This window comes from Schistocerca americana, chromosome 6, assembly GCF_021461395.2.
Source record: "Schistocerca americana isolate TAMUIC-IGC-003095 chromosome 6, iqSchAmer2.1, whole genome shotgun sequence".
NCBI classification, from domain to species: Eukaryota; Metazoa; Arthropoda; class Insecta; order Orthoptera; family Acrididae; genus Schistocerca; species Schistocerca americana.
The window spans coordinates 347197514-347219823 of record NC_060124.1 but is presented as its reverse complement, the minus strand read 5'-3'; the positions used below and the strand labels follow the sequence as shown (position 1 = coordinate 347219823).

Sequence of the window (22310 nt, the reverse complement as noted above, 5' to 3'; positions counted from 1 at the left end):
ACCTGAGTCGCTCTACCACTGATTATCTTGTGTCCCTTGAGACTGCCATCTGAACAGCCTTTTCCAGACGCCAACACCTTGTTGCTGTCTTTTTTGATTTATGAAAAGTGTATGACACCACCTGGCGACATCGTATCCTTGCCGCATTATTTGAGTGGGGTCTCCGAGGCCTGCTCCCGATTTTTATCCAGAATTTCCTGTCGCTTCATACTGTCCGTGTCCAAGTTGGTTCCTCTCATAGTCCTTCTCCCCTCCCTCATATCCAGGAGAATAGGGTCCTGCAGCGCTCTGTATTGGGTGTATCTCTATTTTTAGTGGCCATTAACGGTCTAGCTGCAGTTGTAGGGCCATCCGTCTCTGACTCCTTGAGCAGCCTACAAGATGTTGACCAGTGCTACCCTCGTCATCCTTTGGTAGCGACCATCCAGGAGTCCATCTATGCCCTGTAATGGTCCGGTCGTTCAGTGGTGTTTGTGTGGACCACAGGACACTTTGGAATCCCAGGCAACAAACTGGCTGACAGGCTGACCAGACAGGCTACACGGAAACCATTTCTGAAGATGGGCATCTCTGAGACTGACCTGCAACCGTTTTTACTCTGCCAGGTTTTTTGGCTTTGGGAGACGGAATAGCATAGTCTCAGTATGCACAACAAACTGTGTGCCATTAAGGAGACTACCCTAGTGCTTTTAGGGTGGAGGTTTTAATGTGTAGCAGGTGGCTGGCTTCTCCTTTTTATTCTCATGGTCAGCCAGCCATGGTAAGCTGTTTTGTCGTTTTAATCTCTTCTACCTGTTTCTTGCGTTTCTGTGCTTATCTTCTCCACTTTTGTCCATTTAACTGTTTATTGCCCTCGCGTCGTTCTTGTGGTTTTTCCTTTCTCTCCATTTTGTGTTGTCAGTCTTGCTTGTTTTATCCTCACCCTTGTGGCATTGTTTTATTTGGAAGAAGGGACCGATGACCTAGCAGTTTGGTCCCCCCCCCCCCCCCCCCTTTAAACCAACCAACCAACCAACCAACCAACCCACTCACGCCTCAGCCACTTGGTATTTCCCCTAAACTTAAAGAGCATTGCAGTGGCTCTCCAACTCTACTGGAATAGCACCAAACTGCCTAGGCATAGGTGCTTTAATCAAATGAAACTATGTGGTTACAGAGACATTTTCAGGTCTCAGATATGTATGATGTATATATACAGATTGAAGCGACAAATGAAAATTTGTACCAAGGCCGTTATTTGAACCTGTATCTCCTGCTCACTAGGCAGATGCTCTGACCACTAAGTCACACTGGCACAGGTGTGCCTTGTGGCAGTGGTGGTGTCCTACATTCACCACCAAGCCTATTATAATAAACAATACTATTGCACTCTGTAGACAGCCTGGATTTAAAATTTCTTGCCTTTCTTGTAGTTTTTATTATTTAAAATTCCTCTGCCCCTTCTGCCTTTACCTCCTCCTAGCATTTTATTGCTGTTATTGCAAACTTCCCTTTTCACATGCCTAGCTGTATTCTCCCTGTCATCAGGGGATATACACAGAATGTAAGTAAAATGGTCTGTCATAACCATATCATTAACATTTATATCATGCAATTACTGTTGTAGTAATAATGTTTTGACACTCAGCTCAAGGATGAAGTTTATAAGAAAACTTAACTCAGAAGTGGGAGCAGTTACTAGAATTAGCATGTGCACTCATTATTTTATGTTTCTCACCACAAAGTGGCATCTTCTTTGTTGAGTTTGCTATTTCTTAAACTGCACAATGCATTTCAGCAATGGCACCTAACAGCACTAGTAACTTAAAGGACAGTACAAGTGGCACACCTGATAACAGATATCTGCAGGGCGCTGAGCTTCATATATCCGTACGGTGCAACACTGAAGCTTGCACGGCCAGCTGTGGCACTCCTTTCCACTGGGAGTGTTGCATATCCTCACCAGCGACCGGTCTGTGCAGTTTCTGGACGGCTTGTGGTTCTGGGATCAGGACACATGCTAGCCGATCGCTATATTGATCGTGAGGATAATGACCGCATTCGGGAGGTACTACTGCGACTCTTGTCTCCTCCACCATTTGACCTCAATGATGTGGACGCAGAAGATCCTGAAGTGAGTCTGCAGTTTTATATTTTACTTCAGTTCTTTTTCTGTGTTGTGTTTTTCATTATCTCATTTCTTTCTTTCTTCTACTATTGCTGCTGCTGTTACTATTTTGTAAGGAAATTGAAGTCTGTTGCAATGATTCTAATGTGTCTCACCTACTGTACATCAACTGTGTTTGGAGCTTACCGTCCAAAACTTTATAGTCATATGCTTCCATATGACTCACTACAATGAAGCTACCGGTAAACTGTTTCACACACTTGCGGCTTGCAGCTGATAGAATCGTGGATGGTAGTACAGTGAGAAGAGATAATGTTCCGCCACTCTATAGTTTTCCATAAGCAACTGGGGGACATTGTTCTTATTTTCAAGAAATTAGTAATGTGTCTAGGCCTCACCTTGATGAGAAATTCATCTTTTTGTGGCACCTGAAGCATCTCTAGGTAAGAATGCTAAAGACTTTAAACATCGTAAAGTGCTTTAATGGCAGATATTGTGGGAGGGGCACAGGGTGGGAGGTCGTAGACAGGTTCTCCCTGTTATTATTTTACAGAGCAGTTTTTTGGTCATCGCTGGACTGTTGCTATACAGTACGTACTTTTGCATGGCTGTCTTATCCAAACACCTTGTATTCCACTCATCATGAGGGCATTACAATGGCAACAGAACTTCTGGACACACTATGTACACAACCTCTGTGCTGAGTCTGGGAACTACCTTTAACCATCCTGTTAACGTTCCTCATGGTGCAGGAAGCATATAGGATTCAGTCTTTCCCACAATCTCCTCTTGTTTGTTCACCAGTAGAACATGCATGTATAAATCACAAAAGTGCCACAAGACTAGTTTAGATTAAACTGAAGGTGTAATTTATAGAGCTCACTGCCGGACATTATTGGAACCGGTATCCTCCCTGGTTAGTATTGAGGTGCAGTCTGTTTTCAAATCTGAGATTAGTGAAATAAATCCTGTACACCAGATCTTATTTTTAAACAATCCTCCTTTGTATTTTTAGCTGTGGACCAAATTTAACAGTTATTTACACTGATGGATCTGAAGAGGGCAATGCTGTCAGCTGATCTGTAGTTTCCTCTCAGTTTATCATTAGGATTCAATTTCCAGGTGAATTTACAGCCTTTTATGGTAAAGGCAGTAGAGCAGATGAAGTGTAGTCCACAGGATAACTGTTTTATCACTCTGATTTCTTAAGTATATTACTGACCATCCAGCAAATGTACCCAGCAAAAAATGGTACAAAACATAAGTCACTGCATCTACAACGGCAAGGAAAGGAAGTATCATTCTGCTGGGTACAATGCCCTTTTGGAATCCAGGGAAATAAGCAAGCTTGCATTGCAGCAAGCAACACGTGCAAGGAAAATGATGTACTACCCTGTGCTGTCCCTTTGGGTGCTCTTATCTCGTTGACGAGATAGGGCTTGGCATAATTAACTAGTGCTTACTTCATTTAATTTCAAACAAAGAATTTAAGTCAACAAAAATAAGAAAAGGAGCCCAGAATTATGTATAATGATCAGTTTAATCACCAGGCGTACCTTGTGCATTACCAGTACTTTAATCAACAGTTGTGCCAAATAGGTATAGCAGTTACAAAAAACACGTCAGCAATACTCAGTAGCTGGCACAACATTGAGGTGACCAAAAGGAGTCCTCTACATTTTGGTCTTAAGTATTGTGGTCGCCTTTTAGGATTTGCCCCACACATTCTCCAAACTTTTCAGAAGTGAGGGCCATTTGGGGAAGGATGCCTTACATGGTGCACCGTCTATCCATCGTGCATAGTGACCTTCTGCACCTATAATTGTCAGGGCTCTGCAACACCACCAATAATCGAGCCATTTGGGTGAGGACACTTAACGGGGCGCATAATCTACATCTGTTGTCTGCTGTCCTCTTTCATCCCCATGACAATACTGGATGTCTTCGAACCCAATATCCAGCATGATCGCCAGTGTCTGTCACAATGGAGGGGGCATCATGTACCCTCTTGGTTGTAGCCCCCTGACAACATAAGAGATCGCACTGCTGATGCCTGAGCTGCAAATTCTCCACGTATGCCAAGGAGTAGATGCCCATTCCTGCTTGTCATAAGAGACAACTACAAGGAATCTCCATCCCCTTTCTGATTATGGTCCCCTTTCTGGGTCTGACCTCCACCTTTCCAAATTCTGCAGAAGTGCGGGCCACTTGGGGAAGGACACTTTATGTGGTGCACTATACAAGGTGATTCATGAAGATATGCAAATATTTTAATATGTTATTCTACAAGTAAAACTAAAGAAAAAAGTTCATATAAGCATAGATCTGCAAATGTTTAGTTACAGAGTTACAGCTAATTAAAGATTTTGCCTGAAATTTAACAACTTCGCTAATATGAAGCCATCGCAAAACTGTATGAGGTTAGAGTAAACCATGAGTTTCATTTAGTTTGTTGTTATTTATCTGGTGAATCTGGTAAAACATGTCCCATATGTGTATCTGCAGTAGTTTTCCGGAACATCCAGAGAAGCAAAGAAGTATTTTTGTAAAATTTTTAATTTTTTAACTATGTGGCCCACTTTGTTTTTTAAATTCCAGACAATTGGACAGAATTTTCAACAGGAGTTGTAGAGAATGTAATTTTGGAAAAATAATAATGTTAACTGCAACTGTATTCCCTGTTTCATAAATAACCTACAAACTACAACAGTTACTGTTGGTTTCACTTAAATTCTTGTTATGTTCTTTCACTGAACAATACAGAAAACTTAACTCATTTCAAGGTTAGGAAATGAGTGAAACAACTCACTAACGGTTGCCAACTGTGATATAAACGTTTCTACATTCTTAATGGAAAGCAAACAAATGTACTTGTATAATAATATTTGCTTGTCTGGATGTTCTGGAAAACTACTGCAGATACACATCTTAGGGTGTATACGACCCAGGACAACCGGGAGATTCGGGAAAAACCCAAGAATTTTTTAGAATTCCGGGAATTTTCCATTGTTTTTGTTTTCAGTTAAATTTTTGTAATTTTGAGTGGTAAGAACCGATAGTCTAACAAAAGATATTACTGTATCCCGCTACTGCAGAATAAAACATGGACGAGAGAAAAAACAAAAATGAAACTTCAATAGCAAAGGAAATGCGCCATATACAGCGACAAAACACAGTGCTCATACAAGCGTCTGCCAACAGTAAAATGTGTCAAAGGCTTTAGGAAGACTATGCAATGCTTCTTAACAACAAATTGCCTCCGATGAGCGTGATGTCACAACTGTTTACATTAGATTCGTTTTAGCAGTAACGAGCGGGATGATGCGCATGTGCAGTTGAGTAGTACCTTCTCCTGCTTCTGGCTACAGAAGTGTGGTTGTTTGCTGTGTAAGCAGTCACAGCAAGATGCTACCGGGAAAACTTTTACTGGAGTGCCCAAGATGCCAGATTCATGCATGCGCAGCAGGCCCAGATCTAGGAGGGGAGGGGGGGGGGCACCAAATTCATATTCTTGAGGGGAAAAACCTTGTTTCACAAAGCGACTAGCATCCAGCGCATGTTAGTCTATAAATTATTCATATGACTTTGAAACGCATTCCTGTCGGTCTTAGAACACATTCTAAGTTGATTTCTGAATGAATCGTAAGTTGATTTGTGAATGCGTGCATAGTGTAAATGATGTCTCTGTCAGGGTAATCCTCGTCGCATGTAGAAACAAACTTGGCAGGAATAGTTACAGAATTAGTGATAACAAGACTCTTTGTTAGAAAGAGGAAGGATAATAAACGAGGATATCACACAAATTATGGAACAATATGACGATTCCCCAAGTTTGTATAAAAATTTCATACTACTATTTTTCGATCTCATACTTGAGAAACTGGACCATATGAATGGAGTGTGAAACTATTTCCTAAATTAAAGCTTTTGCTTGCAGTAGGTCTAATAGGCATTTGATATTGGTACATTGTGAATTATATTCTGTCGTTACAAAAAAGACAGTTTGTGCCAAAACAGTCTTGTTTATTTGATGTGTGTTACAATTGTTGTAGTATTAGAAAGGCCTATTTTGTATTATCTAGCTGACAGTGACAAAATAGGTGTAATCAGATCAGGAAACCTCACCAGTCTTGGGTCCTATTTGTATTAACAGCTTTTTCAGTATGAGACAACCCCATTTCGATTTTTCATGTAGCAAAACGTTTGACGAACTTTGAGGTAATAGATTCTTTCGCAGAAAGGAAAGCACGCCATGTAAAGCTGTAGCAAGATTACAGAGAAAAAAATTCTAGGAGCTAAGGAGTGAAGAAATGTGTATTGTCTTGCTTGTCTCATGTCTTTACTGCGTTTATGTATCCTATATTTAATTTTATGTCACACAAAGCAGCAAGTTGTTAACTGATAGGGAATAAAGAGTGCAGATTTTCTGAAGAGTTCTTTTTTGTAAAAAAGAAAAAAGAAGAAAGAAAAAAAGAGGGACAGGATGTCAAACCGGCCGACTGTAAGCAGGAGAGGCACCACAGGACATTTTAATTTGTACTGTCCTGGATATGGTTTGATGGCATCCATTACAAAATATACATGTTTCAATTCCACACAACGAAGTACAGTGACGTGCGATAGAAGAATGATGTGTGAGGAGGCGAGGCACTGCACTTTGGCAATTTGCGACCAAATAACACGTGTTACATTTCCTCAAACACACATGTTTTATGTATCAAACTCTTCAGAAAGATGTGCTGTACAAAATGAACATATTTTTGAAAATTCCGTTTTTTTAAGTTTTTGACGTTCTATCTCAAACACTTGAGTGAGTGTCGGGGTATTGCCCCGGTTCGGAAATATCGTAGATCCGGGACTGATGCGCAGAGCAGTCTGAGTTATAGTGGGGAATTGGGTAGTCTCCACATGACCCGTGTTTACATTTAGTTATTTTGCTGTTTCCTCTTTGTTTACTGCTCTCACGTCAAATGAAAACAAAACAGATGTCTGTGGACGGGAGCTATCAAGTGAAGTAAAATACATTCACATAATTATGGAAGGCTAAAATGTGTTACTAATTGCAGATTTTATTTTATTTACACCTTTCTAGCAGTCGAGTAGTAATTGCCTTGCAGAACAATGAAGTCATTTTTGTCGGTTTGCTAAAGAAATTTTCTTTCATTAATCTTTTCCGCTGAGGCAGACAATATATTTGAAATGAAGTGTTTAATTCCACACACTGTTCCCTTCAATTCAAGTGCACATTTTCAACTTCTAGAACGTATGGCATTAGGCCATAATAAAGAACCAAACATGAGATAACAGTACTGGTGTTGTTGTTGTTGTGGTATTCAGTCCTGAGACTGGTTTGATGCAGCTCTCCATGCTACTCTACCCTGTGCAAGCCTCTTCATCTCCCAGTACCTACTGCAACCTACATCCTTCTGAATCTGCTTAGTGTATTCATCTCTTGGTCTCCCTCTACGATTTTTACCCTCCACGCTGCCCTCCACTGCTAAATTTGCGATCCCTTGATGCCTCAAAACATGTCCTACCAACCGATCCCTTCTTCTAGCCAAGTTGTGCCACAAACTTCTCTTCTCCCCAATCCTATTCAATACCTCCTCGTTAGTTACGTGATCTACCCACCTTATCTTCAGCATTCTCCTGTAGCATCACATTTCGAAAGCTTCTATTCTCTTCTTGTCCAAACTAGTTATCGTCCATGTTTCACTTCCATACATGGCTACACTCCATACAAATACTTTCAGAAACGACTTCCTGACACTTAAATCTATACTCGATGTTAACAAATTTCTCTTCTTCAGAAACGCTTTCCTTGCCATTGCCAGTCTACATTTTATATCCTCTCTACTTCGACCATCATCAGTTATTTTACTCCCTAAATAGCAAAACTCCTTTACTACTTTAAGTGTCTCATTTCCTAATCTAATTCCCTCAGCATCACCTGATTTAATTTGACTACATTCCATTATCCTTGTTTTGCTTTTGTTCATGTTCATCTTATATCCTCCTTTCAAGACACTGTTCATTCCATTCAACTGCTCTTCCAAGTCCTTTGCTGTCTCTGACAGAATTACAATGTCATCAGCGAACCTCAAAGTTTTTACTTCTTCTCCATGAATTTTAATACCTACTCCGAATTTTTCTTTTGTTTCCTTTACTGCTTGCTCAATATACAGATTGAATAACATCGGGGACAGGTTACAACCCTGTCTCACTCCTTTCCCAACCACTGCTTCCCTTTCGTGCCCCTCGACCCTTATAACTGCCATCTGGTTTCTGTACAAACTGTAAATAGCCTTTCGCTCCCTGTATTTTACCCCTGCCACCTTCAGAATTTGAAAGAGAGTATTCCAGTTAACATTGTCAAAAGCTTTCTCTAAGTCTACAAATGCTAGAAACGTAGGTTTGCCTTTTCTTAATCTTTCTGCTAAGATAAGTCGTAAGGTTAGTATTGCCTCACGTGTTCCAACATTTCTACGGAATCCAAACTGATATTCCCCGAGGTCCGCTTCTACCAGTTTTTCCATTCGTCTGTAAAGAATTCGCGTTAGTATTTTGCAGCTGTGACTTATTAAACTGATAGTTCGGTAATTTTCACATCTGTCAACACCTACTTTCTTTGGGATTGGAATTATTATATTCTTTTTGAAGTCTGAGGGTATTTCGCCTGTCTCATACATCTTGCTCACCAGATGGTAGAGTTTTGTCATGACTGGCTCTCCCAAGGCCATCAGTAGTTCTAATGGAATGTTGTCTATTCCTGGGGCTTTGTTTCGACTCAGGTCTTTTAGTGCTCTGTCAAACTCTTCACGCAGTATCTTATCTCCCATTTCGTCTTCATCTACATCCTCTTCCATTTCCATAATATTGCCCTCAAGTACATCGCCCTTGTATAAACCCTCTATATACTCCTTCGACCTTTCTGCTTTCCCTTCTTTGCTTAGAACTGGGTTGCCATCTGAGCTCTTGATATTCATACAAGCGGTTCTCTTTTCTCCAAAGGTCTCTTTAATTTTCCTGTAGGCAGTATCTATCTTACCCCTAGTTAGCAAGCCTCTACATCCTTACATTTGTCCTCTAGCCATCCCTGCTTAGCCATTTTGCAATTCCTGTCGATCTCATTTTTGAGACGTTTGTATTCCTTTTTGCCTGTTTCATTTACTGCATTTTTATATTTTCTCCTTTCATCAATTAAATTCAATATTTCTTCTGTTACCCAAGGATTTCTATTAGCCCTCGTCTTTTTACCTACTTGATCGTCTGCTGCCTTCACTACTTCATCCCTCAGAGCTACCCATCCTTCTTCTACTGTATTTCTTTCCCCCATTCCTGTCAATTGTTCCCTTATGCTCTCCCTCAAACTCTCTACAACCTCTGGTTCTTTCAGTTTATCCAGGTCCCATCCCCTTAAATTCCCACCTTTTTGCAGTTTCTTCAGTTTCAATCTGCAGTTCATAACCAATAGATTGTGGTCAGAATCCACATCTGCCCCTGGAAATGTCTTGCAATTTAAAACCGTTATATAATCTATCTGATACCTTTTAGTATCTCCAGGATTCTTCCAAGTATACAACCTTCTTTTATGATTCTTGAACCAAGTGTTAGCTATGATTAAGTTATGCTCTGTGCAAAATTCTACGAGGCGGTTTCCTCTTTCATTTCTTCCACCCAATCATATTCACCTACTATGTTTCCTTCTCTCCCTTTTCCTACTGACGAATTCCAGTCACCCATGACTATTAAATTTTCGTCTCCCTTCACTACCTGAATAATTTCTTTTATCTCGTCATACATTTCATCAATTTCTTCATCATCTGCAGAGCTAGTTGGCATATAAACTTGTACTACTGTAGTAGGCATGGGCTTTGTGTCTATCTTGGCCACAATAATGCATTCACTATGCTGTTTGTAGTAGCTTACCCGCACTCCTATTTTTTTATTCATTATTAAACCTACTCCTGCATTACCCCTATTTGATTTTGTATTTATAACCCTGTAATCACCTGACCAAAAGTCTTGTTCCTCCTGCCACCGAACTTCACTAATTCCCACTATATCTAACTTTAACCTATCCATTTCCCTTTTTAAATTTTCTACAGTACTGGTACTCCAAGAAAATTTACATCCCGAAAACCACATTGAAAACTTAATATCAGGTCGTGGCCTACTTCACTGGGAATCTGGACATACGAATGTGCACTTCAAATGTGCACATTTTAGTATGGGTAACGAAATTGCGATGCTCTTGGGATATCCTTTGATGTCTTGTTTCTTTTATGAAATAATGTAAGATCTTTTAATGTTTTACATGTACGAACATATGGGCTCCCTACGACATCGTAACTGCGCAAGTGCAGTGACGCCTGTCATCTGGCGCTTTCTGGCAACTGCAGAAACAAACCTATTTCTAGCAGGTCGCGGGAAAGTATTCCGAATGGTGGTTTGCAAAGCGTTACTGTCAAAGTAAATATCCTTTTACGCAAGTTGAACTATGTGCGAGAATGTACGATGAATTTCTTAAATCGCAGAGCGTTTCACTCTCATTTAAAAATCAACTCTTCGATGACGAGTCATTTAGATGAATTTCGAGCCCAGAAGATCAGAAATTTATGTAATTATTAAAAATTTTACTGGCACCTTTGTGTGATATATCTGAAATTGTAATACGCGCATAAAAGACCAACATTATATGTGAAAGCTTAGCTTCTCTTGCAGCGTATTAATCTTATAGACCAATATTACATGTGAAAGCTTTGCGTTTCGTGTAGCAACACTATGTATATTAATTTAAACCGTTAACTTTTTCTGTTTGTTTGTTCACACTAGTTAACAGTGATATTACTATTGGCTGAGTACATCACGTGTCCTAAGCTCTGAATACCCGCTGTCATCGGCTGGCGAAATCACGTGACATGAGCTATGACTGGCTTACGAAAGCGTATTGCAATCTCGATTTCAGTGCTTCGGAAAGTAACATGCGGTGTTTGGTGGAATTCGAATTTGTACTTTCGTAATACTAAAATATGCAGCGTACATGTTGCTGCACATCAAAGATCTTTCTAAAATGCGTTTTTTCGCTGTGTTTAGTTTTCAATAGCGCTGGAAAATTCTACGCCCATGTATAAAGCCATAATCATTCAAATGACTGATAAGTTATACAGTTCCGAGAGAAAATACACTGTCAGTTAACAGGTAAAAAGGATGTTTTCATCCGGGAGAAAGTGTATTTTTAACTGGGAAATTCGGGAGAAATCCAGGAATTTTTTTTCCTTGTCCACGTACACACCCTGCATCTGGAACATGTTTTATTAGATTCACCGGACTAACAACAACAAAATGAATGGAAATGGTGCTTTACTTTAACCTCGTACAGTTTTGCAATGGCTTCATATTAGTGAAGTTGCTAAATTTCAGGCAAAATCTTTCATTAGCTGTAACTCCGTAACTAAACATCTGCGGACCTATGTTTATATGAACTTTTTTCTTTAGTTTTACTTGTAGAATAACATATTAAAATATTTGCATATCTTCGTGAATCACCCTGTATATCCCTCATGCATTACAATCTTCTGCACCTAATATTATGATGGCATTACAACTCCACCCATATTCCACCTGTTTGGGCAAGGACACCTTACGGGGTGCGTAATCTCCATCGATTGCCCACTGTCCTGTTTTTGCCCCCATGACAATACAGGATTTTGATGCACCTAGCATCCATCATGGTAGCCAGTCTGTTAAGGTGGGGCTGTAATGTACCCTCTTGGTCTTAGCCCCCCGACAACACGGATATCACTGCTGATGCCTGAGCAGCAAACTTCCTATGTTTTCCGATGAATAGATGCCTGTCTTCTTGGGACATCAGGAGTCTGGCAATGGCCATCACGCCTGGTGACCTTTGCTGTGGCTGGGTGGTGCCCGTGGGGAGAGCCCTTGATTGGAGTGAGTGGCATAAGGGTGGATGACCCGCAATGAAGCGGGTCAAGTCATCTTTTGCTAGGGACCGAATGGTTCAAGCAGTCTCTAAGAAAGGGAAAGTTGAATTTAATCCTGAGAAATATGGCCCCAATTCGTTTCCCTCCCTAGCTACAACATGGGTGGAATGTAGGACTATGGAAAAGAGAGAGCCTTATTCGCCAAGGTATTTAGTCTGCTGCGGAGCAGATGGGGACTCTGTTTTTTGTTGAACATCTGGAGGATAAGTTTGGGGAAATGATAGCGCTGTCCAAAATGAGAAATGGGTTGGTCTTGATTCGGACAGCATCCCTAGCCCACTCCCAGGTGTTGCTCGCCTCTGACAAGCTGGGTGATATTCCCATTTCAAAATGCCTAAACATGGTTCACGGGATTATTTTTACATCATGACCTCCTGTTGCAGTCCAAAGACAAGCTACATGCCAGTTCAGAACGATGGGGTATTCACTTCGTCCAGTCCCCCCAGGGGCTCCACAACTCTTTTGTGGATACATGTGTAGCGAGCACGGGACCCCGAGCTAGTGTGGCCCTCCTTCCTTTCCGGACTGCATACCTTCCTTTTCCGCATCCTTCCCCATCCCGCATCTTACCCCCCCCCCCCCCCCCCCCCCCCCGCCCCCCCTCCCTCATCTCCGCCTCTTTCCTTCCCTTTCTCCCCCTCTGGGACTATGTTTTGTGCCTCTGTCCGGAGACGGACGCTCGAAAATGTAACACATTCTTCGCCTTCTCTGCTTACAAGTCTTCGCCCTTCCTTTGTCCTCTTTTCTTTACCTCTTCTCTTTACCCTTTTCTCCACTGCGGCGTTTGAGACCTCTCTTCTTTCTTTTCCCTTTGTTTTTCCCTTTCTCTTTTTTCCTCCCTGTGCGTGTCTGAAGCCCACCGCACTTTAAATTCTTCATGTGGGATCATTTATACATGCTCCCTCGACAGATTGTCCGACCAGGAAATTAAACACTACCTGTCTGACCAGGGCATAACGGCTGTTCATAGAGTCATGAAAAGGGTTGACACGAACATCGTTCCAACCCGTACTGTCTTCTTGACATTGACAGAGTTCAACTCCCATCGAACATAAAAGCGGGCTATGAGATAATTTCCGTTCGCCCTTACATCCCAAACCGGTTCAATCATACCAGCCAGTCCTGTTCCAATCCGGCCAAATGTGTTACGTGTGGCAAGGATGCCCATGAAGGTGCTTGTCCACCTCCATCCCCTTGTTGCATCAACTGCATGGGTGACCATGCTGCTTCCTCTCGAGATTGCCCCATTTTTAAAGACAAAAAGCTCATTCAGGAAATCAGGGTGAAGGAAAAGGTGTCGACCTTTGCTGCTCGAAAATTATTCGCCAGTCGAAAGCCCACTGTGCCTCAGACAGTTAAATACAGCACTGCCCTTGCCTCTCCTTGGCCAACAAAGGAGGCGGCCACGCAGACTTGTGATCTCACCTTTAGTGCCACGGTCATCAGTTCAGCCAGTGCAAAGATTGCCCGTTCAACCTCCCCGCTTTCGCCTGCTCACTCTATGGCTCACCCTTCATCGGGTTCTGCTAAATCTCGAGCCCAAAAGTCAGACACCCGGACTTCCAAAAAAGAGCCTACTCGTGAAGATTTTTTACGTACCCCAACTTCACAACCATCGGTTCCTCCTTCATCTAAACATCCTGTTTCCAAGAAGGATAATAAGAAACCCAGTTCCTCTCCTTCTCCGCCACAGCGTGTCTCATCTATAGCACCACCTGGCGGTAGCCGCCCTCGGCCGTCTTCTGTGTCACCAAGGTGCACTGCTGGCGGCCGATCAACCGGCCGATCGCTGGTGGCAGGAGCTGCTCCTGAACGACCTATGGATCAGGATCTTCTGCCTTCGGCTGAATGCCATTCCATGCTGTCGGTCGCAAGCTCTGAGCAGTCGTTGAGTTGACGGCAATCTTGGTCACATTCTTCCATTTTCTGTCCACCCTATGTCCATTATCCATTGGAATATCTGCGGCATTCGAGCCAATCGGGATGAATTGTCGATCCTCTTATGATCCTACTTGCCGGTCATCTTCTGTCTTCAGGAAACAAAGCTGCGTCCCCACGACCGCTTTGTTTTCCCCCATTTTCAGTCAGTCTGATTTGATCTCCCCTCTGTTGAAGCCACTCCAGCACTTGGAGGACTCATGATTCTTCTCCATGATACTCTCCATTATCACCCAGTCCACTTAAACACTTCCTTCCAAGCAGTCGCTGTCTGTCTTTCCCTTTCTGGATACACCTTCTCTCTTTGTACTGTAAATATTCCATCGTCCACACCAATGGCACGAGCTGATCTCCTTCATCTTCTTGGTCAGTTTCCACCCCCCTATTTGCTGGTTGGGGACTTCAATGCCCACCACCCGCTTTGGGGATCTCCACATCCTTGTCCGCATGGCTCACTATTGATAGACGTCTTCCACCAAGCGGATCTTGTTTGCATCAACACTGGGGACCCAACATTTTTGTCTGCCTCCACAACAAGTTTCTCTCATTTGGACCTTTCGGTCGGTACTGTTCCGCTAGCTCAGCGCTTCGAATGGTTCGCCCTTGCTGATACACACTCGAGTGACCACTTTCCATGTGTCCTTATATTGCAGCCACAACTGCCATATATGCTCCCACAACACTAGAAGTTTGCCCAAGCCGATTGGACACTTTTTTCATCTCTAGCGACATTCGATGACCGTCACTTTTCTAATGTCGACGATGAGGTCACTCATATTGCAGACGTTATTCTTACAGCTGCGGAATGTTCAATACCTCGCACCTCCGCTATAAGCAGTTGCATGTGCGATGCCGTCGCGTCATCCGCGATAGCAAGAAGGCAAGCTGGGACTTCTTTACTAGCTCATTTAACACCTTCACTCCCTCCTCGGAAGTTTGTAGTCGGATTCGACGGTTCTCTGGCGCACCTAGTTTCTGCCTGGTCTCTGGGCTCACTGTCGCCCATGATAAATTAGTGGATCCCGTCGAAATTTCTAACTCATTGGGTCAACACTTTGCTGAGATTTCGAGCTCTTCAAATTACCCGCCAGCTTTTCTCCCAAAGAAATGTGCAGCGGAAGTGCAACCTCTAGTTTTCTCCTCTCAAAACTGCGAAATCTACAATACTGTTTTCTCCATGCGGGAACTCCAACATGCACTCTCTTCTTCTCGCTCCTCCGCCCCAGGACCGGATGGTATCCACATCCAAATGTTGCTGCATTTATCATACCATAGTCTGCGTTACCTCCTTCCGCTTTTATAATCGAATTTGGGCTGACAGTACTTTTCCCAGACGATGGCGGGAAGCTATCGTCGTTCCTGTTCCGAAACCTGGAAAGGACAAACATCTCCCCTCTAGCTATCGCCCCATTTCTCTCATGAGTAGTGTATGTAAGGTTTTGGAGCGTATGGTGAATAGCCGTTTAGCCTGGTGGCTGGAGTCCCACAGTCTTTTAACACCTGCCCAACTTGGTTTTCGAAAGCATCGTTCTGCAGTTGACCATCTGGTTGCTCTCTCCATTTATATCATGAACAATTTTCTCCGTAAACGCCAAATGGTAGCAATATTTTTTGATCTGGAGAGAGCATACCATACCTGTTGGAGGACAGGCATCCTCCGCACACTGTTCTCTTGGGGCTTTTGGGGACGGCTGCCCCTTTTTCTTTGTGAATTTATGGCAGAGCGCACATTTAAAGTGCGGGTGAACACTACTCTCTCCCGTACTTTCTCCCAAGAAAACGGGGTACCCCAGGGCTCCGTGCTAAGTGTTGTACTGTTTGCCATTGCCATAAATCCAATTATGGATTGTCTCCTTCCTGATGTCTAAGGCTCCCTCTTTGTGGACGATTTTACGATCTACTACAGCTCTCAATGGACCAGCCTTCTTGAACGACATCCTCAAGGATGTCTCGATCGCCTCCACTCTTGGAGCATTGAAACAGGCTTCCGCTTTTCTCCCAGTTAGACCATTTGTGTTAATTTTTGGCGTCGTACGTAGTTTCTTCCACCTTCCTTACATCTAGGACCTGTCAACCTTCCGTTTTTGGACGTCGCTAAATTCTTAGGTCTTATGTTTGACAGAAAACTGTGCTGGTCCTCCCACGTTTCCTATCTTTCGGCTCGCTGTCTGCGATCCCTTGACACCCTCCGTGTCCTGAATGGTACCTCCTTGGGAGTGGACCGAGTGGTCCTTCTCCACCTCTATTGCGCCTTAGTGCGCTCGAAATTGGACTATGGAAGCATAGTTTACTCCTTTGCTTGGCCGTCTATTCTTCGGCGTCTCGACTCTATTCACCACCGCGGATTACGGTTAGTGTCTGGAGCTTTTTACACCAGCCCTGTGGAAAGCCTTTATGCTGAGACTGCTGAAGCTCCGCTGTCCAATTGGCGAGCTGTCCTTCTAAGTCGTTACGCTAGCCATCTGTCTTCCATGTCTGCAAATCCCGCCCATGACATTTTTTTTGACGCCTACTACCACTGGGAGTCCGCTTCCGTCAACTGCTCCATTCTCTTTCCTTCCGCTTTCCTAAAACTTTCTTGACAACTTGGGGTACAGCACCGCCTTGGCTCCATCCCTGGACCTGCCTGCTCCGTGACCTTCGTCAGTTTCCCAAGGATGGTACCCCTTCACTTGTTTATTGTCGGGCATTTGCTGCTCTATGTGCACAAATGTAGGAAGCCACATTTATTTACACTGATGGCTCAAAAACATTGTTTGGTGTAGGGAGTGCCTATATTGTTGGCGACACCCCAAATCGATTTTGGCTTCCCGGCCAGTGTTCAGTTTATACTGCGGAGCTTTACGCTGTTCTCCAGGCTGTCCAATACATCCGTCGCCATCAGCGGATACAGTATGTTATCTGTTCAGATTCTCTCAGCTCTTTTCTCAGTCTCCAAGCTCTCTACCCTGTCCACCCTCTGGTCCACCGGATTCAGGACTGCCTACACTTGCTCCACTGCATCTCTGTGGCATTCCTCTGGATCCCAGGTCACGTTGGTATCTGTGGAAATGAGGCAGCCGATATAGCGGCCAAGGCTGCAGTCTCTCTTTTTCGACCAGCTATTCGCACGATTCCCTTTGCCGATCTACGGAGTGTTTTATGTCGTCGTGTTGTTCTTTTATGGCACTCACATTGGTCAACACTTCCCAATAATAAATTGCAGGACGTGAAAGCTCTTCACTGTGCTTGGACCTTTTCCTCCCGAACGCGTCGTCGGGAAGAGGTAATTTTAACTAGACTCCGGATAGGGCACTGTCTTTTTAGCCATCGACATCTTTTAAGTGGCGATCCTCCCTCACTCTGTCCCCACTGCTCTCAGCTGTGGACGGTAAGACACCTTTTACTTGAGTGCCCCTATTTTACTCCGTTACGCGCTCGTCTACAGCTGTCGCCTGATATATCTTCCATTTCAGCAGATGACACGCGCTCAGCTGATCGCATTGTTGAGTTTATTAGTGCCAGTGAGATGATGTCAGTCGTTTGAAGCTCTTTTTGGGGACAACCAACCCCCTTCTATAGTGGTTTTTTAAGCTTTCCTTCTGTTTTTAGTTTCTCCAATTTTTTGAGTTTCGTTCCCATTGCTGCTGGTTTCCAGTTTTTACCTTTTCCTAAGTCACAGACCAGGCCCTAATGACCATAGTAGTTTTGCGCCCTAAAAAAAAACTTTGTCCAGTGTGTCTATAGGGGACCAAAAGATAATAGGGTTGCTATCCATGCCTTCATCTTGGCCCTTGAGGATGAAGGGTGGTTCGTTACCTGAAAAGGTCAAGAAGATGATAGTATACTGATGTAACATAGAATCATCATCCCCCCCCCCCCCCCCACGCGGTGCTTTAAGTATTGGAAATTCAGGCACACGTCTTCCCGGTGCACTTCCAGCACCACATGTCACATTTGTGGACATCCATTGCATCCAAATACTCAATGTGCCCCTTCTTCTACCTGTCAGCTGTGGAGAGCACCACTGCCCCTGCTCGCTGGTCTGCACTGTTCTTTGCAAGGAGAGGAAGATTATGGAGTATAAGACCCTGGACCGGGCAACTTACCACCCTTCGTGGCTATTGGGGGTATCACAAAAATTGTAATGACTGTAACAGGGCGTCAGGTGGAGTTTGTATATATGACCTCATGTCTGTATATATATCCTGTGTTCCTTCAAAAACCCTTAGAAGCTGTGGCTGTCAGTGTGAGGATGACACAGGCAATTTCCATCACCAGCATCTACCATCTTCTAGATGTTGATATGCTGCACCATGTATAGACTGCACTAGTTTCCCAACTGTCCCCACCTTTTCTACTTCTGGGTGATTTACACACCCATAACCCTTTGTGATCAATGACCAATGTTATAATGATCAATGAATGGACACCTGAGGGAAGTATATCAGTTTGAAGTACACAACTCCAAAGAGTCACAGAATATATCTATCTGGGTCAACTGATAAACATGAAAGGAGATTTAAAATCAGAAATATTATGGTGAATAAAATTAGGCTGGCAAGCTTATGGGAGGCACTCTTCAATTTTGAAATCTAAGATGTCGGTTGAGCTGAAGAAATCTATTTTTGACCAATGTATATAGTCAGTAATAACTTATGGCTGTGAAGCATGGACATTAAATGAGTTCATTGTTAGGAAGCTAACAGTAGCCCAAAGAGGAATTGAAAGATCAATGTTGGGTTACACGAAAAAAAGACAGGAAGAGAGCAGTTGAAATAAGATGAGCAACAAAGGTCACCGACATAATCTAAAGAGTGAATACATTGAAATGGCAGTGTGCTGGTCATGTTGCTTGAACAAAAGATGGTAGATGGTTTAAACAAGTCCTAGACTGGAGCCCAATTTACCAAAAAAAGACCTAGAGGAAGACCACCAGACGGTTGGGACAGAGATATAAGGAAGGCAGTGGGATTCAATTGGCAACAGGAAGCTCAGGCTTGGAAGATATGGAAGATCTTACTGGGATGCTTTGTTACACACTGGCAGTTTCCACCGACTAGAGGAAGCAATGTGGTACGGGTGTGCAAGACTCACATGTCCCCTTCATCATTGGACTTACTTGGAGGTGCTTTGCTGATCTTCTTCTCAGGATAGCCAGCTGCGACGATCTGCCCAACTTCTTCCCTGTTTGGAGGAATTTTCTCTACTCTTAAAATCATTGTGTACACTCAGGATACTTTTAAATCAACCCTACTATATTTCACTTCCACAAACAGAACACCACATAACAGTTTCACATCAATGAATCATATTTCGTAAATTGAATGACTCCTGATCCGTCAGAAGCTATTGATTACTTTTACAATAAATACAGTTCCAAAAAGACTCAAGGTTCTCTTAAGTCCACCTTCCGCAACTCTATAGAGTGTCAGTAAGTAAGAAGGTAAAAGTAAGTGCCGATCAGCCATTCACCTTGTGGCATTCTTTTGACACATGTCCACCCTGCGCGCACAGAAAACTGGTGCGAGGTAGACACTCCCATTTCTCACAATTGTACGTAAAATATCGGGTGTTCAAGACGGTGGTAAACGGAGGGTCTCTAGAATTTGCGACAATTCTCGAGGCACTGCAACTCACTGACTCAAAGATGCAACATCATTAAGTGATAGAACTGGCTGATAATGGTGGTGATGATGATGATAATGATGATGATGATGATGATCCCTTTGTGGGGTGGAACTGAGATTATTGGGCGTGGTATTTGTCTCCTAAATACAAGTGCTCTCACTCATTTTAGTGTGGCACATACTCAGCCAGTGATCTCTCAGTTTGCAGTCCTGCCCTTCTACCATGTGTCTGTTGGAGAGCTCATGACTACTTGTGCTATAGTGACAAGTATCTATCCACTCTTCCTGTCCCTCCGGCATCACTCATCTGGACACTTGCCCTGATGGGCTCTTACCAAGGCTGGCGGGGATGCTTTCACGTGTGCTACTACCATTGGATTTCCGTTGCATGCCGACATCGATGAGGTGATCCAGAACATTACTACGACCATTGTTTCTGCAGCTGAATCAGCAGTCCCTTGTTCCTCAGGTTGCCCCCGGTGGAAGACAGTGCCTCGGTGGTTGCTGGAAATTGCTGTGGCCATTAGAGATCATAGGTGGGCCCTCCAACATCATAAGCGGCACCTGTCCCTGGAGCACATTTTTGCCATCAAATGGCTCCGTGCCTGAGTTCGACAACTCATCAAACGACAGAATCAGGAGTGTTGTTGGGAATGATACATTTCCACCATTGGATCATGAACCTCTCCTTCCCAGGTTTGGACCAAGATAAGACACCTTTACAGCTATCAGACCCCTGCAGGTATACCTGGGATTTCCACACATGTAGCTGTATATACCGACCCAGATACAATCACAGAGCGTCTTGCTGAGCATTATGCTTGCTCCTCTGCCTCTGCGAATTACCGCTCGCCTTTCATCTCCTACAACAGCTGGTGGAAAGCCAACACCTATCTTTTGCTTCACGCCACCCTGAGCCACGTAATGCTCCATTCAGTGAGTGGGAATTTCTCAGTGCCCTTGCAGCACATTGTCCTGACACTACCCCTATTCTTGACCACATCCATCACCAAATGATTAAACATCTATAACTGGATTACCAGTGCCACCTCCTTTCCGTCTTCAACCACGTCTGGAGTGATGACGAATTTCCGTCGCACTGGCGAGACAGTATCATTTTTAAAGTGCTAAAACCTGGTAAGACCCCACTAGATAGGGTAGCTATCGTCCTGTGCAAGCTGTTCGAACGTATAGTGAACAGACGGTTGTGTTGGCTTCTTGAGTCTCGGGGCCTTCTGGTTCTGTCCCAGGGCAGTTTTCACCAAGGTCACTCCACCAGTGACAACATGATATACATGGAGTCTGCCATCTGAACAGCCTTTTCCTGCAGTCAACACCTTATTGCCATCTTTTTTGACCTGACGATAGCCTATGGCACCACCTGGTGACACCACATCCTCACTACATTACACGAGTGGGTTCTCCGGGATCCGCTCCCGATTTTTATACAGAACTTTTTGACACTCCGCACCTTCAAAGATCGAGTCGGTACTTCGCACAGTTTCTCCCACATCCGAGAGAATGGGGTCCTGCAGGGCTCTGTACTGAGTGTGCCTCTCATTTTAGTGTTCATTTATGGTCTTGCAGTAACTGTGGGGTCCTCAGTATCACCCTTCTTATGTGCAGATGACTTTTACCTTCCCTTTTGCTCATCTGCTCAAAGACTTTGCATCATGCGCTTCTGTCACTGTTGTACAGTTCAGCCGCACCCATAGCTGTGTCTTGATGACCATCTCCTTAATGTAGTGGACTCTATTGTTTTTGGGACTAGTTTTCGACACCCACTTAAGTTGGCTTCCCCATCCTTGTCAGCTTAAGTGAAAGTGTTGGCAGCATCTCAACATTCTTTGTTGCCTGAGTCACACCGATGGGGTGCAGATTGCCTTACACTGTTGCTGCTGTGCAATGCCCTGGTACAGTCCCATCTTGACTATCAGAGCCTGGCGAGTGGTTCAACATCACCCTTAGCATTACAGATGCTGGACCCTATACACCACTGTGAAGTTAAATTGCGATGGGAGCTTTCTGGATGAGCCCTATGAACAGGCTACTCATGGAAGTTGGTATTTCTCCATTGCGGACCCTGCAACAACAACTGCTTGCCAATTATAGTGCACACATTTGCAGCTCACCTAAACGTTCAAATCACTGTCTCCTTTTCCATAACATGGCAATACATCGCCCACAACAGCAATCCACAACGGGGATCCCAATTGCAGTCTTTGTCTGGCCACTGCTCACTGATGTCGAGTCTTTCTCTGTACCACCTCTCCTCCTGGTCTGGTCACGTACACCTCCATGGTTTGTACCTCGACCACTGCTTCATTGGAACATATAAATAAGTCCCAAAAGACTCAGTGCATCCTGCGCCCCTCTGCTACCTTTTCCTCTCTATTCTTAGCGCGTTTCAGGGATCAGAGATAGTTTACACGGTTGGCTCAATGGTTGATGGTCTATTGGCCTATGTCCTTTTTCCACATTAGTCACCAGTAACATTCTGTCATTCTCTGGTCTATTTTCCTACATCCCTCCATGCCCAGATATCACATTGTGAGGGCAAAGGTGTCATTGAGTATTTGAGTACCATTTGCACCCTCTATGGTCTTGTATGATTGAGCAAGCATGGATATTTCAAAGTTGGTTCAGCAAAGT

At 43.6% G+C, this 22310-nt stretch overlaps 1 protein-coding gene across 1 annotated transcript in view; it reads left to right on the top strand.

Annotated features, from left to right (window-relative positions):
• Positions 1–22310, top strand: part of LOC124619481 (intraflagellar transport protein 52 homolog) — a 75939-nt gene that overhangs the window by 37040 nt on the left and 16589 nt on the right. The window contains exon 5 of the mRNA XM_047145894.1: positions 1849–2113. Within this exon, the coding sequence (XP_047001850.1) occupies positions 1849–2113 (265 nt within the window). The remainder of the gene's footprint in view (positions 1–1848; positions 2114–22310) is intronic.